At 45.3% G+C, this 14841-nt stretch overlaps 1 protein-coding gene across 6 annotated transcripts in view; it reads right to left on the bottom strand.

Annotated features, from left to right (window-relative positions):
* Window positions 1-14841, bottom strand: part of DAPK2 (death associated protein kinase 2) — a 101917-nt gene that overhangs the window by 82993 nt on the left and 4083 nt on the right. For 3 of the 6 annotated variants that reach the window (XM_006920276.3, XM_025038890.1, XM_025038891.1), the window contains exon 2: window positions 13235-13338. In XM_006920276.3, coding sequence (XP_006920338.1) covers window positions 13235-13326 — 92 coding nt within the window. In that variant the 5' untranslated portion in view covers window positions 13327-13338. Of the gene's footprint in view, window positions 1-13234; window positions 13349-14841 lie in introns of all 6 variants that reach the window. The other 3 variants (XM_025038893.1, XM_015596146.2, XM_025038892.1) reach the window with 2 other exon arrangements.

Here is a 14841-nt window from a genome sequence, read left to right as displayed (position 1 = left end):
GGGAAAGAGGTAAAAATAACAAAATGGGCTGGGTAACACTTTTTATGTCTGGTTTTCTCTAAAGCGGAGATGGCATCCCAAGTCTGAAGAGTGCAGATTGCTGCTGATCAGGTGTCATCTAATGAGCTGCATGTTGGTGATACTTATTTATCTATAGACTGTTATTACAATGAAGACATGGGAGCACCTCTTTTTGCTGCATTCTTCGAAGACCAAGCTGAGGTGAAGAGGGAACATGCAAAGCAGTTCCTAAGATAGCTAAGAAAATGTGAAGGTAAAATCCGCCTTCCAGTGATTAAGAGGCCTAATATAGATAACTGGGAAACTGGCACCCAAGCTCTAGAGGCTGCTTCAGAGTCGGATAACATGTTAGCCAAGCTCCAGCAAGACCTGAAGACTTTGGCTTCCGCAGTGAAACTGATTTCTTATACTTCATGGGAAAGAAAGTATCTGGATAAACAGAAGAAGAACACAGGCTATCTGGAACACCAGTGTGTATGTCATAAGGAATTAGAAAAGCAGGCCCCACAGGAAGACCCAACTTAAAGCCTGCTGAAGTGTCAGAGACTTAACATCTGAAGGCAACACAGCAATTCTTCCCACTGCAGTAAGTCCCAAAGTCAGCTACCTAGAATCCTTATCTTCTCCATTTGACAGAATGTTTTCCTTCTTATCCAATATCCTAATCCTCATTGCTGTGCATACAAATAAATCCGTTTTGCATTATAAAGATAATAAAAACATAACTGGAAACAATAATAAAGAGTCTTGTTATTAGGAAAGAATGAATAAACCAACATGTCTGAGAGTCTACTATGAGTCTCAAGTACCATTTTGAAGAAGTGATCTGGGATCCTATTGTACATTCTACACAAATTGGGGTACTTTAAAAAAATACGAATGCCAGAGCCCCACCCCAGACCTTCTATATCTGAATGCTTGCCATGTACGCATATGTGTGTGTTTTAAATCTCTTCCATGACTCAGATGTACTGCTCAGGATGACAACCATGGTGCTACGTGGTTCAGTAATAATCTCATTCAATACCCTAGAGTCAGGAGAGATCTAAGTTTAAATCCTAGCCTGATAAGGTAGGTGGTATGTTCTCCTGTTGCACAAATGAGAAAAATCAAGGCTCAGAGAGGTAAAGTAACTTGCCCAAGACCACACAGGCAGTCTGGATTTGTACCCAGGTTTGACTCCTGAGCCTGAGGGACAAATTCTTGTCTGTGTACTGAGGGGAGTGGTTCAGCTGCCCAAAGAGATGGTCCAGCCACAAACCTTCCTAGAGGGTAACACACTAGGAACCAGAGGGCTCATGGAAGAGGGCGGTTGCAGTGGAGCCAGGCCAGCTTAGCCAGGGTCTGGCAGTGCTTCCTGACCAGCAGGGAGCTGACATTTTCTCAGAGACATGTGTGGGCCCCAGAAAGGATCCTATGTCAGAGTTCGGGTGAGACATCAGAAATAATTTTATGACCCCAAACTCTGGAAACACTGCAGAGTTGGCTGGCTCTGAAGATGCTTTATAAAATCTTTCTCTAACAAATCTCTTCGAGATTGCAACTTGAGCCCATGTTTACAAACCCCTTTAGACACACAGCCTTATCTTCACCCCATCTGGCCTCCCTGCTCTCTAAAGTTGGGACTGAGTCCTTGTGCCTATGTTTCCTTATCTGTAAAATGGAGACAGTGGCTTCCCACCTGTCTGCCTATCCCACACGGGGAATCTCACTGATTAAATAAGGTAAAAGGGAAGAAGCTGCCCAACCCAGCTCCACCCTGCGAGCTCTTCAAAACGACTTTTAGCACAATGATGTCCATATCTACGATCACTTGCTGGGCGCTTCCCTCGTGCCAGGCTATGCCACTTATGTCTGTGGCAGTACTGAAGGAGAAGGAAGGGAGGTCGGTGATGGCTTTTTGTTTGAGAGAAACTTTAAAGAGCCTTTGATTCTGGAAAAGAGAGAACCAGAGTCCACTGAGGGAGAGGTCACAACAGCAATAAACTGCCTATATGTAAAAGAAATGGGGGTCTCCCTTTGGCAGTGAGTAGGAAGGATGGTAGCAGGTTTGAGGCCTGGGGCATGGTCCCGCATCATGGCAGAGGTCAGGAGTCAAAGAAGCAGAGGTGTCTGTTGCCTCACTTTAAGTCATTTACTTCTCTGTGCAGAAATTCCTCTCACTGTCCCCAAGCCTTACGTGAAACTCAGTTTACTCTGCAACCGGTCTCAGTGGTGAAAGAGGCACTCAGAAATGGGCCTGAGTTCACACCTGAGGCAGGATCACAGAGGGAGCACAGCTTTGTCTCAAAGGAAGAAGGGGTCCTTGAGTTCAAGGACCTGAGGCGTAGAGGAGGATATGAGCACTCCCCGGGGAGAATCAGAAAGGCTGGGTCGGGAACAGGACTTCCTGTTGCCCTCGAATGGAATGCTCATTATTCTTATTTGGACATTAACGGATGGGACCCCAGAAGGCTGGAAAACATGTGGTATTTCAAAAACACCGTGAGACAGGGATCATTACAATGAAGAAACAGAACCTATGAGAGCAAAGCTGCCCCCTGAGGTCCAACAGCTCACAGTAACAGAGCGAGGGTCAAACCAGGGCATAGTCACCGCCAGCCTAAGGCTCGGCAGCCTCCTCCCTGGAGCTCCTCTTCCTGCCAGAAATGGCTCAGGTGCCCTTCCCTGCCTCCTCCCTCAACTGCCTTTCTCTCCTCCGTCTCCTCTCTCAGTAGGCAGGCTCCTCCAAAAAACTGGTAGGAACACTTCGCCTCCTAGAGCCACACTGCAGCCCCTCGGCAGCTAAATTCTCCTCTCCAGCTGGTGGGCCCTGCCCCAGGGTGCCAAATAAACCTCATCCCAAGAAGGGAAGGATATTTCATCACCCTCCAGGCCTTGGGGCCAAGCTACCAGGGGCCAGCAGCTCAGGATTCAAGATTAGGGTCCTGAGTCAGGCCTCAGGGCTACATGCCGGTGGGTGTGGGTAGACAGGGAAACAGATCTGGCCTTGGAGGTGGATTAGACACAGGACAACTTGGTTCTCAGCAGATTGTCCAGCAAACCACCAAGAGCACTGAACAACAATGTTGGAGGGGCCTCTAGGGTCACAGGCAGAAAGAAAATCCTAGGCAACTTGGCACCTTAAAGATTGCCCTGGACCAGGAGTCAAAAGTCATGGGTTTAAAGTCCAGCTGTGATACTTACATTGGCAAGTTACTTAAGTTCTGTAGGCTTCAGCTTCCTCATCCGCAAAATGGGAGAAATACTTACCATCCCTTAGGGCTGCAAAAAGATTAAACCAGGAAACGTCCCCTGTGCCTAGTGCAAGATACTCAAATGTCCCCCATGCAAGATACTCAATCCCTAATCCCTCGGTCAGAAAGCTCCTTTCCCTTCTTCCCACCCTGGCACTCCCTGAAGAGAACAGGATCGGCCTAAGTGGGCAGTGGCTCTGAAACTGGGCTTCTCAGATGTTCCTCATGGGATGTGAGAGGGGAGGGGACAGGTGGGCCTGTGGTCACCCTTTCTTCCTCATTTTCCAAAACTACATCTTCACTTTGATCTGTTTGTATCCTGTCCCCCACTCTATAATAATCTAATTTTTAAAAGATTTTCTGCTTAATAGTAAACTCTACTGAAGTAGACCAGGAATGGGCAAAGGCCAGATGGTAAATATTTTAGGCACTGCGAGCCAAGAAACAAAATCAAGTATATTATATAGGTACTTATATAACAAAGGAGAAAACCAAATTTCAACACATTTTTAATTGATAAAGTTAAAAATATAATAAGAGTTGAGTTTTATTTTGTTTTGTTTTGTCTATTTTTTGTAATACAGATCTCCCAATGAGAAGAAAGAAAATTTTTTTTTTTTTTTTTTTGGTTGGGAGAAAACATTTTGCTTAATTGGGATCCAAAGTTTGTGTTCCCTATCATCGAATCTATTGACCTGCTCCTCTGTAAAACTCATTCTTAGCTCCAGGGACATTCACAAACAAGTGGCAGGTGGCAGACAGATATGGCCACAGGGCTATAGTTTTTCATCCCCTAGACAAGACATTGTAGGAGCCCTTGCGTGTTAAAGTTCTCTGGCTCTAAAGCCTGTTGAAGGCTGCTTTGGGGTCTGGGACAATTTCGCGGAAGAGAGTCTCTGAAGGCTGCAGTTATCACCTCTGTGAGAAGCCTTGGAAGCTGCAGGGTCTCCTACACCTCCCTTCAGCACTGCCAGAGACCTGGGGTGCTTGACTACAGCTGAGGTGATGGGTACCTCAGAGCCTAACTCCTACCACTGCCCTCAGCTCTTATCCTCCACACTTTGTTCTCCCCAGGGAGGGAAACAGCTCTCTCCTTTGCCTACAAAGCAACCCCCTCCCCAAACAGCCCCTCTCCCAACAGCAGTCTCAGAAAGCTTTCTTATGAGCTCTTCCCGCCAGCGTCTGAAGGTAGAAACAAAGAAGTGGAACCCTTTGCTGGAGTTCAGGAGTTCCTAAAAGACCTTGAATCCCCTCTGCCTGTGGGGAGAAGGAGACAACACCATCTGTCTACAGGGAAGAGCTATGTCTCTGGTCCTGGTCAGGTAAGTTTCCTGGACTTCATTTCCATCACTTATAAAATAGGAAGTATTATGTTCACCTTGCATTGCTATTGGAACTTCAAATTATCCATGAAAATGACTGAAAATGAGATGTAAACACCATGAAAAATATGTAAAGTAGCAGAAAAAATAAGGATTGGAATTTAAAAAGAAACAGAGAACTTCAACCACTTTAAATTTCCACAAAGCAAAAACAGTACTGTATCTTTATAAAACTGTTAAACTACCAAAAATACACAAAAACAAAGGAAGACTACTGGCAAAACCATAAGGAAATAAGTGCATGCTGGTGATCTGGTAAACTGGTTCAGTATTTTCAGTTTCCACCATTACACAAATCATTCATAACCTTTGACCTGGTTTTCCACCTCTGGGAAATAAGGCAGAAAGAGGAAATTAGACAAATATATTTGAAGAAACACTTATTTTTAGTGGTGAGAAACACTAAAGGGGAAAGTTAACACTAGGGGAAAGTTAAGTAAATCAGGAATGTCTATGTATTATCAAGTTAACAAAAGCATATGGACTATATCTATTTATTTTTTTAAAAGGCCAGTATCCTTCAAAAATATCAGTGTCATGAAAGCCAAAGGAAGGCGAAGGAACTGTCCAGATAGAATGAGACTAAAGAGATATGACAAACAAATGCAACGTATGATCTGCACTGGGTCTTCAGGAAGAAAAACTACTGTAAAGCACACTAAGGGGAAAATCGACAAAATTAGAACAAGGATGAGAGTTTAGATGGAAATGTTATCAGAATTAAATGTCTTGAATTTGAAAACCTGTACTGTGGTTATGAAAGAGAATATCCATGTCCTTAGGAGATATATATAATGAAGTATTTAAGGATAAAGAGGCATAATGTGGGCAACTGACTCTCAAATGGTTCGGAAACACTATCAGATAGTCAGATAGACAGAGAGAAAGGAAGGAAAGAAGGAGGAAAGGAGGCAGGGAGGAAGGGAGGAAGGTGAGAGAGGAGCAGGAAGAGAGATGGGGGAGCGAAGGAGAGAGAGAAAAAGTGACAAAATGTTAAAAATGGCATATCGGAGTAAAGTGTGTATCAAAGTTCTGTTATTCTGAAAACTTGTCAATTAAATTTGAAATTATTTTGAAACAAAAAATGTTTTAAATTATATGGACACTGAACACATAAAAGATATAAGTAAAACAATGCTGAGTCAAAAAAACACCACAAAATGTACGTGCTGGGGATAGAGAAGAAAGTGTATACCATAGAAATAGGTATACAATGGTTTCAATAATCCCACACAATACCTCCCTCCAGCTCTTAAGAGTTTTCATAATGCAAACTGAGCTCAATGAGACATACCCCTCAGGGCAAGCGATTTGCTCTATGTGCCAGCTTCTGACTGAAGCATGTGCAATGCAGCCACTTTGTTTGAGTGGCTTTGTGCTTTGTTTTCCTAACAAAGGGTAAGAAAAGTGCCTCTCTCCCTTATCCATGGCTTCTGTTATCCAGGGCCCTCTGCAGTCACCTGTCCTCCAGCAGCCCCATCCCTTCGACCCTCTCCACATGACCTCTTATCCAAGTCCAGGCCTGCTGCTCCTCAGTGCTGGCAAAGCCCTTTCTTACCTTAAGGTGGTTACCTGCCATTTCCCAGATTAGCCTGTGGGAGTTGCCCCACCCAAAGTGATAGCTTCCTCCTCTGAACAAAGAGCACATGTTTTGGGGGTCCTCCTAGTAGCTCATGACTTGTTCCATCTTCTCATATCATTAGCTTTTGAGGAGAGTACCCCTGGTGCTCCAACTGAGCCTTAAGCTCTTCTGGGGCAAGGCCTGACCCCTAAATCTCCTGTACCCCTCATGATGGCCATCACACAATGGGTGCCTGGGAAGAGTCATCGGAGTGTGATAATGACATAGAGTACAGACATGCACATACTCATCCGCACACACTCACCTTTTGGAAACCACGGACTTATTTAGGGCGCGGCTATGCTCCAAAAGTCTCCCTTGCCACTAACCTTGAGAGTTCCCTGGGTCTAGCACAGACAAACTTGGTGCTGGTGACAAGGAAGGCTTTCGGTGTGAGTGTCAAGAGGCCACTATATAACTTCTCTGAGCCTCAGCTTCCTCATCTATGAAGTGGGAATGTGGTCCAGCTCACATTGTTCTAGAAGGATGGGAAGTACTCGACACGGACACTGACATGAGGGTGAAAGATACTTCACATATGTCTTTCCTTTTTTTTTTTTAAACGTGTGTGTGTCAGAGAAGCACAAAATCCCAGCCTAGGCATAGGCAGGGCTCTGACCAGAGAAGTTTCTGCCTTTTATTTCTGACTTTCTCTGAGATTTGCTATGTTGCACAAAATGGAATTGCCCACATGGCTTCTTCTTCATAAAGTAGATCTATATTTCTTGAGCCAGTTACTTAACATTTTAGATATTGAGTTTCCTCATCTTAAAAATAGAAATAATAACTGCTTTATGGGGTGTTACAAGAATTAAATACAAGAATGTGTGTCCAGGAAATGGAGATAACTTTTGTGTTTTGTTTCCCACCGTGTGTTTGAGAAATCCTAGATGTTCATGGGTTCCAAGGTGACCGGGGGCTTGGCTGAGGTTTTCTGCCTCAGATTTAACTCAAGGCCAGTTCCAGGCAGCTCTGCACTTAACTGATGGGTTTCTGTGGGAGCTAGGCACTTATCAAGTAGAAAAGGCCTGGACTGGACACTATGAGGGTGGGGAGAGGGAATGGATGGATAAAAGATGAAGTACGCTGGAGCCCAGCCTAGAGGAACCTTCAGTCTAGCAGGGAAGATGAACAGGTAAACCCTTTTGTGTAACATGAGGTATGATGACATTAGCACTTAATAGAGATGTGAGACCAGAATAAGAGGTAATTAAATCAACAAAAGCAGGTGGGGTAGGATGGGGTTGGTCATGACTGGCTTAGCCAGGGAGACGGCATTTGGTCTCGACCTTGAAGGAAATGTTTAATTTTTCTGAGAGTGAGGGAACGGCAAGAGCAGAGAGAAATGACAGAAGTTTTGAGGATCTCAGAACTCTGTCTCAGAGCTGTAGTGATGCTCAAAATAGGAGAACAGATGTGGACCAACCTTCAAAGAGTTGACAGCCCAGTATAAACAAATGTGAGACAGGATAGGTCTAATCTTGTCCCTGGGCAACCCAGGGCCCTGAACGCTGCTCCTGCTCCCCTTGGCCTCCCTGACCTGCTCCGGCAGCTTAGCACTTGGGAAAATGTTAACTCTGAGCATATGTGTACCTCAAGTAGACACAAAAGCGGAGGGGATGTGTGGATGTGAGAAATAGCCATGGAAAGATTAGAAGGTAAGACAGAAATAAAAATAGCTCCTGTGTTAAGGCTGCTAATCCATCTTCTTAAATTTTTTATTAAAAAAAACACACACACCCAAAATAAGTCTCATAGATCTATGTGCATGGCTGTAAAAAGATATTCAATGTATTTCATTAAGTGAAAAAAGCAAGTTGTAGATTGTTATGGTCGCGTGATCCCATCTGGGTCCACCATGTACACACTTGCTTAGAAAAGTTCTAAAAAGCAACAGAAGAAAATTGATCAAAGTCTACCTGTGAGTGTGAGATGTGGAAGAAAAGCAAAGAGATTCTGTTTTTTACTTTAACCCTTCATAACTTTATACTATTTGCCATGCGCAGCTTCTATACTTTTTTTTTTTTTTTAATTTAAAAAGAAATAGTAAAAGTCCCTTTGCTTCAGGGTTCATCTTGGAAACCCTTTTCCCAAGGACTGAGACAGACAAACCCAAACACCTATTACTATTCTATAGTGCTTTGTGGCTATCTGGCCTATAGCACCCAACCTGGATAAATCTAAGCTCTACACAATTCCTGTAGGTTTTTGTTTCTCTCCCAAAAGAGGTTGCCCTGGCTAAGCAGAATGTGTAGCAGGTAATCTTAACCACAGAGGACCCCACTGGGAGACAGGTCTGGCAGGCGGCCCTATCAATATGGCCATCCTAAGGAATTCTTCAGCTCACAGAAAGAATGAAGCTTGAGAGCAGTGGATCTCTCCCTGGCCCAAGGCTTCTGTCCCTACAAAAGGAGATTCTGTGGGCTAAGTACCTAGCAGGGTGCCTTGCACGTGTGAGCCTCCTGTAAGTAGCTGGGCTTATGGCCACTATCTTCGCCAAGGAAGGAGAAGGAGGATGATGGGATATGTATGGTAATGGTGAGGTAAGCTTCCCCAGAGAGCTGGAGGCCACGGATAAAAGTTGAATATGCATATAAATACTTTTGTCTGTTTGTTTAAACTAGCACATTGTAGCTGAAAAGCTCTTTTAAGTTCCACCTCCAATATTGCTTGCTCTGTGACCTTGGACAAATCACTTCCGCATCTCTAGGTCTCACTTTCTTTGTCTATAAAATGGAGATTTGGACTAAATTCTTGTTGAGATCTAGTTGGCCAGTAACATTTTATGATTTTATGTTAATATAATAATCTGATAATCTAAGTAAAGTAACAGAAGTACAGGAAAGAAGAAACCACCGATTATTACATGCTGCTTACGTTAAATTACCTTGTTTCCTTGGGCATACAGTACCCATCACTGGGCCTGTCTACCGGTGCCCTTCCCCTGGGGAACATCACTCCTTCCCAATGTTCACCTTCTGACTCTGACCCTGCTACTCTACCCTCAAGGTCAAACAGAAAAGACGACCCTACCATATATTCTCTCTCACTCCCCAGAGCATTCAAATTAAAGTATAAACTGAGTTTGTGCTTTGGGGGTCTTTACGGTGCGGTGGCCAGAGACCTAGACTAAGAGTCAGGCCAGTCCCCACCCTGGTTTATCATCAGTTCACTATGTGACCTTAGACAAGCCACTTCCCCTCTCTGGTCTTAGCCTCGTCTATAAAATGAGGGGTTGGATGGGTTTCCCTTTATGAGCCCTATTCTAATATCCCCCTGCTCATCCCTATGGTGGCTACCAAGGCTGGGAGAGTCCAGAACCTGCAGGCCAGCATTTCTCCAACTGCTCCAGCATCCCCAGCAAGCTAGTGTCAAAATATGAGTGCAGCCAAGTGTCTGCATTCAGTTCTGGGAGCCAGAAATCAGGCAAGACGCACAGGGTCAGGGGTAGCCCCTGCCGAGCTCAGGCCTCTCCAGCCAGGGCACGCTGTTCCCACCCAAAGCTGGATTCTGCAGCTTTTCTCCCAGATGTGCTCTTACTTGTAGGACAAGGACAGACAAGGCCCTCCAAAGGAATCAGAAACATGTGCTTGAGGGACCAGACCAGAGCAGGGGTTGGAGTTAAAGATTCCTTGTTTGTTAACACATGGTATTAGCTAAGGTATAACATACCTACAGGAAAATGCACATGTACATGAACAGCTTTATATATTTTCATGAAATGAGTGAAATATGCACCCAGGTCAAGAAACAGAACAATGCTTATGCCCCAGAAATCCCACTCGTGCCGCCTTCCAGTCACTAGTTCCCCGGATAATCACTATTCTGACTTCTAGCACATCTGATTCATTTTGCCTGTTTTGAACTTTAAACAAATGGAATTATACAGTATGGTCTATTTAAATCTGGCTTCCTTTGCCCAACATTATAATTGTGAGCTTCTTCCATCAGTACAAGTAAGAATGAAAAATGACTGCTATTCATTTTTTATTTTTGCAAACGAAGGACTTAATGAGGACCTAAAATCAACGAGACAGCCCTGAGAGCAGGCTAAGATAGTCGCTGATAGTCAAGGAAGCAGATTTACATACAGCTCTCCCCAAAATAAGAATGACCCCTGTCCCAGCTTTCTTCCTGCAGAATCCCACACCTTCCTCCTGGGGGCTCCGTAAATGGGAGGCAGGGCTTTGATGCCCCAAACTTACTTCAAAGGCCAGAAGCTCTTGTTCATTGAGCACTTACCTTGTGCCCAGCTCTGTGAGGGACATCACAGACTCAGTATCTCTCTTAATCCCCACAACTGTGAGGTGGGGACTATTATTATTCCTATCTTACAGTAAGAAAACTGAGGCCCAGGCAGGTTGAATAAGTTGTCCTAAGGTTGCACAGCTAGGAAAGGGGCTGCAACCCCAATCTGTGTGGCCCCTAAGGCCAAACCTCTTCTCTACTCTGTGTTGACAGGGAACTTGCCAGCTGCATCTGGCCCCCACCTATGTCTCCAACCTTATCTAGCACCGGCAGCTCCCATTCTGAGGCCACACTGGCCTCCTGCCAGCAGCTCAAGCCCTTCCCCTCAGGGTTTATATCCACACTGTTGCCTCTATTTGCATACTAACCCCTGAGTTCTCAAATTAATAGTCACTTCTCAGAGCGGTCTGCCCTCACCACCCAGTCTAACCCACACCCCTTATTCTCTCAGAGCATCCTGCTCTCTCCTTTCATAGCCCTTAAGCCGTACTATAATGATTTATCCTTTCATGTTCCCTTATTCACTTGTTTAGTGCCTTTCTCCACCAACGGATCATAAGCTGCATGAGGGCAAGAATGTGTCTGTTGGTTTACCGTTGCCTTGGACAGTGCCTGGCTCACGGTAGGTCCTCAATAGTATGTTAAGTGAAGAAAAGAAGGGGAAGAGAGAAAGATAGAACTGTCCCTTCAGAAGCTAAGCGGTCATCCGGAGGTAGCTCTAGTTCCAGCCAGTTTATGGCCCCAGGTAAGACCTTCCCCCTCTAAGCCTCAGTTCCTTATTTATCAGATGGAGGGTCACTTAGAAAGAACCTCTAATGGCCTTCTAGCTCATATGACTGCTAGACCACAAAACCTAGGATATCAAACCATTCCAAAGGCCTCAGACCTCTGCTACCTCTTAACCACCCTATGTCCAGTTACTATTTTAGAAAAGTAGGCAGGGTGCCTTTAAGGCTCCCCAGGCTGTGAGGTACATGGGGCCTTCACACCCTGTAACAGGGAGGACCAGAAAACATGAGATCTCTTTCAGTTTTAATAGCCTTGATGCACGGAATGGGGGAGAGACAAGACTAGGAAGGAATAATAGATGAATTCCCCCAGACACTGCTTCTACTTCCTTCTTCAGAGTCTCCCCCACCCAGCTTCTCAGTTCTCAGCCCACTGAAACACTAGTCCCATCCAACTCTGCCCTTGTCATCTGCACAGCTGCTCCCACTGCCAGCTAGAGCTCCAAGAGGGCAGAAACTATGTCCTTCTTATCTTTGTACCCATAGCACTTAGCAGAGACACCCCATATACACACACACACACACACACACACACACACACACACACACACACACACACACACACAGGACATGGCTGAGGTGAGGCCACCAAATCAAATGCCATTGGCAGGATCTGCTGCTGAGGATCCAACTTTCTCCCTGGTGTCACCGAAGTCAGGAGAAGCGCCTGAGATAAAGAGAACCTGGCTTCCCATTCAGAGGCAGACTCCAACTGACCACCCCCCGCCTGTCCTCCTTCTACCCCTTCACCAGGCCCCAGATTGCCAGTGTCAGATGGTCTCTGACATAAGGCGCAGGAGTCATCCCTCTCTGGGATCTCTGCATCACTTCTGCCCCAATCCAGCCAGCCGACCGGTCACCCAGGACTAGCAATGCCTAAACTTGAAGCAACTTTTTCTTTCATTCTTCTCAGAGTAAGGCTTTAGCTTTGAAGCAATTTCTGCTTTGTCTTTAAAAGAAAGTAAAGAATTAGTCCTGACTCGAGAGCTCTATAAAGGGGAAAGGCATTGAGTTTTGTTTTTTGGATACAGTGGAGACCCTAAACTCCCAGGTTTTTACTCTGCTGGGTGTATGAAAGAGTGAGGCTGGTGTACTGGTGAGCAAGTGTGAGTGTGCAAGTGCTGTGGTCATAGGGGACAGCACAACAGGTGTGCAGTTACAAACTGGACTGGCCAGGCCGTGGCTATGTCATTTGCTGGCTGAGCAACTTTGGGCAACTTGCTTAAATGCTTTGGACCACAGTTTCCTCATCTGAAAAACATGAGTAAAATAATCCCCATTTCATGCATTGTTGTGAGAATTAAACTTCAGTAAAACACCATCTAAATATTAGCAGTTGTTAGAAATGGAAGGCGAAAAGAGTGCTTTGGAAATTCTTCGTTTCTCCCCAAACAGTAGCTACTTTCAAATCTCAGAGGTTAACTCTGGCTGCATCCTGGGTTTAGCAAACCTGAAAACGCACCCAATAACTCAGATCCTGGGCATCTTCATGACTAGGTTCGCGTGGTTTGTTACTCAATGCAAATCCACTTTCAGGAGGATTACTTCACCTCCCATTCAGGCTCTGAGCTTATGAAACAAAATCCTGGGAGCCATGGAGAATGCCAAGTGGGGCTCAGAGAAGAAAACCAACGGGTCAGGTCTCAGTCCAGAGCCTAAAGAGGGCTTTCTGAGAAAAGTAACAGATAAACTAAAAATCATTTGGATCCACCATAACTCTTACTGAAAACCCAGAACTCGACAATTCTAGCCCCTCTGGCGAGGTTTTATTTCCAGAGATGACTATCTGTAAACCCACCTGTGAAGATGAATAAACCTCAGGATTGTTTTTAAAGCTTCCCACAAGCTCGTGCCCTATGAGATCAACTGGCAGGTGTACCAAGAGAAGCGTATTCTTGGCTCCATCTTGCATCCCCTCCACCTCTCACAGCCTCTTACCTTCCCAGCTCCTCTCCAATGTCGTAAAAGTCTTCCACCTTTTGCTGCTTGAAAGTCTCCATGTTTGGGCTCCTCATTGAGGCCTGGAGCATAGAGGCCTGAAACTGAAGACACCTGAGATTAGGACAGATGTGTAAACTGGCACAAGCCTAAGAGTCTGCCCTAAAAGTAATCGGCTGAAGGGACTTAATAATTTTACAATAATCCACAGCCCTAGTTCCTCAAGAAATGCCCTCTCCTATGACCTACTGACACTGTATAATTCTTATTTGATTTAGATTAATTCAGATTTGTTAAGGAGACATAAAGAGTCCTTACTTCTTCAGATCTGTTCTGAACTAGTTCAGAGAAACAGAGCTATCCCAACTTCGAAATTTGTTCTCAGGAAATTCAGGTCCACTGAGAAAAGAAGCAGCCGTGATGTAGGAGGTAAAGCACTCGTTTCTGAGTCAAAAGATCTGGGTTCGAGTCCCAGTTTTGCTTGGGTAAGTTATTTAAACTGTGGAAGACTAAGCTTCCTTGTCTGTAAAAGAGGCCAACGCTATAAAAAAACCAGCCACAAATAATGAAATTATTTTGTAACCTATAAAATATAATTGAAAGGTAAGGGATTGTCATGACCTCAGCTCCCTCAGGGGCTGTGCCACCGAATGCGAGTCTGAACCAATTTATTCGTAAACTCTCACTCATCACCTCAAGGGAAAGGTGGGCGGGAATGGAGTGACAAATTACAACAGGCATCAAGAGTCAGGAGCCTGAGGTTCTAGTTTCAGTTTTGTCCACAGCTAGCTCTATGACCTCATCTGTTATCAGAGAAGCCTCAGTTTCCTCATTTGTAAGATAGAGCTAACTCTGCCTGCCCAGGGCACCTCAGTGAGAACCATGGGACAACCCTGAGCCACGGAGAGCACTCACCACTCTACTAGGAGAGACTGTTTTCATCTTGCCGTGGGATCATCACCCTGCCCCAAGGAGCTCATACATTCCTGGGACAACCACATGCCACCCTGGACAGCACCCCAAGGGCAGGGCCCAGGAGACAGCCTGCAAATCACAAAGATAATACCAGCTGCCTGTGGATGTGTCTTATAAGAGTCATGAACACAGGCCTCTCAGAGCTCATTTTGGCAAGTGATGACAGTTTTTCTTCTGCCTGCCAATCAGATACCAACCACGCCCAGGCACCATGAACCCCAAAAGACTGTTTTCACCAGGCTGGGTAGAGGCACTATTACATAAAGATGCATCTTGTCAATGCCAAATGGCTGGACTCTCAGGCAATGTGTATGTTTCACCCTCTTTCCTTCACCTTTGCCCTCTGAAAACCAGAGCTCTGTTACCAGGATGCCACCAGCCTTCCTCCCTTCCACTGAAGCACACACACCCTGACTCTCAGGGTCACCTGCCGACCTCCTGCATGTCAGCACTCATGGTCCGTCACACATCCTCCTCCCTACTTGGTCTTCACTCTGTGGTAGGCCAGGGCCAGGTGAGCATGGGATACTAAAAACAGCAGGCTCTAAGAGCCCTGGTTCTAGGCTAGTCTGGGCATATGGGTGACTCACAGCCAGTTGGCACCCTCCCTGAACCTCGCTTGGTTCCCCATA

Source organism: Pteropus alecto, unplaced genomic scaffold, assembly GCF_000325575.1.
Source record: "Pteropus alecto unplaced genomic scaffold, ASM32557v1 scaffold86, whole genome shotgun sequence".
NCBI classification, from domain to species: domain Eukaryota; kingdom Metazoa; phylum Chordata; class Mammalia; order Chiroptera; family Pteropodidae; genus Pteropus; species Pteropus alecto.
Note: the sequence above shows the minus strand (reverse complement) of the source record. Positions and strands in the feature narration are given on the sequence as shown.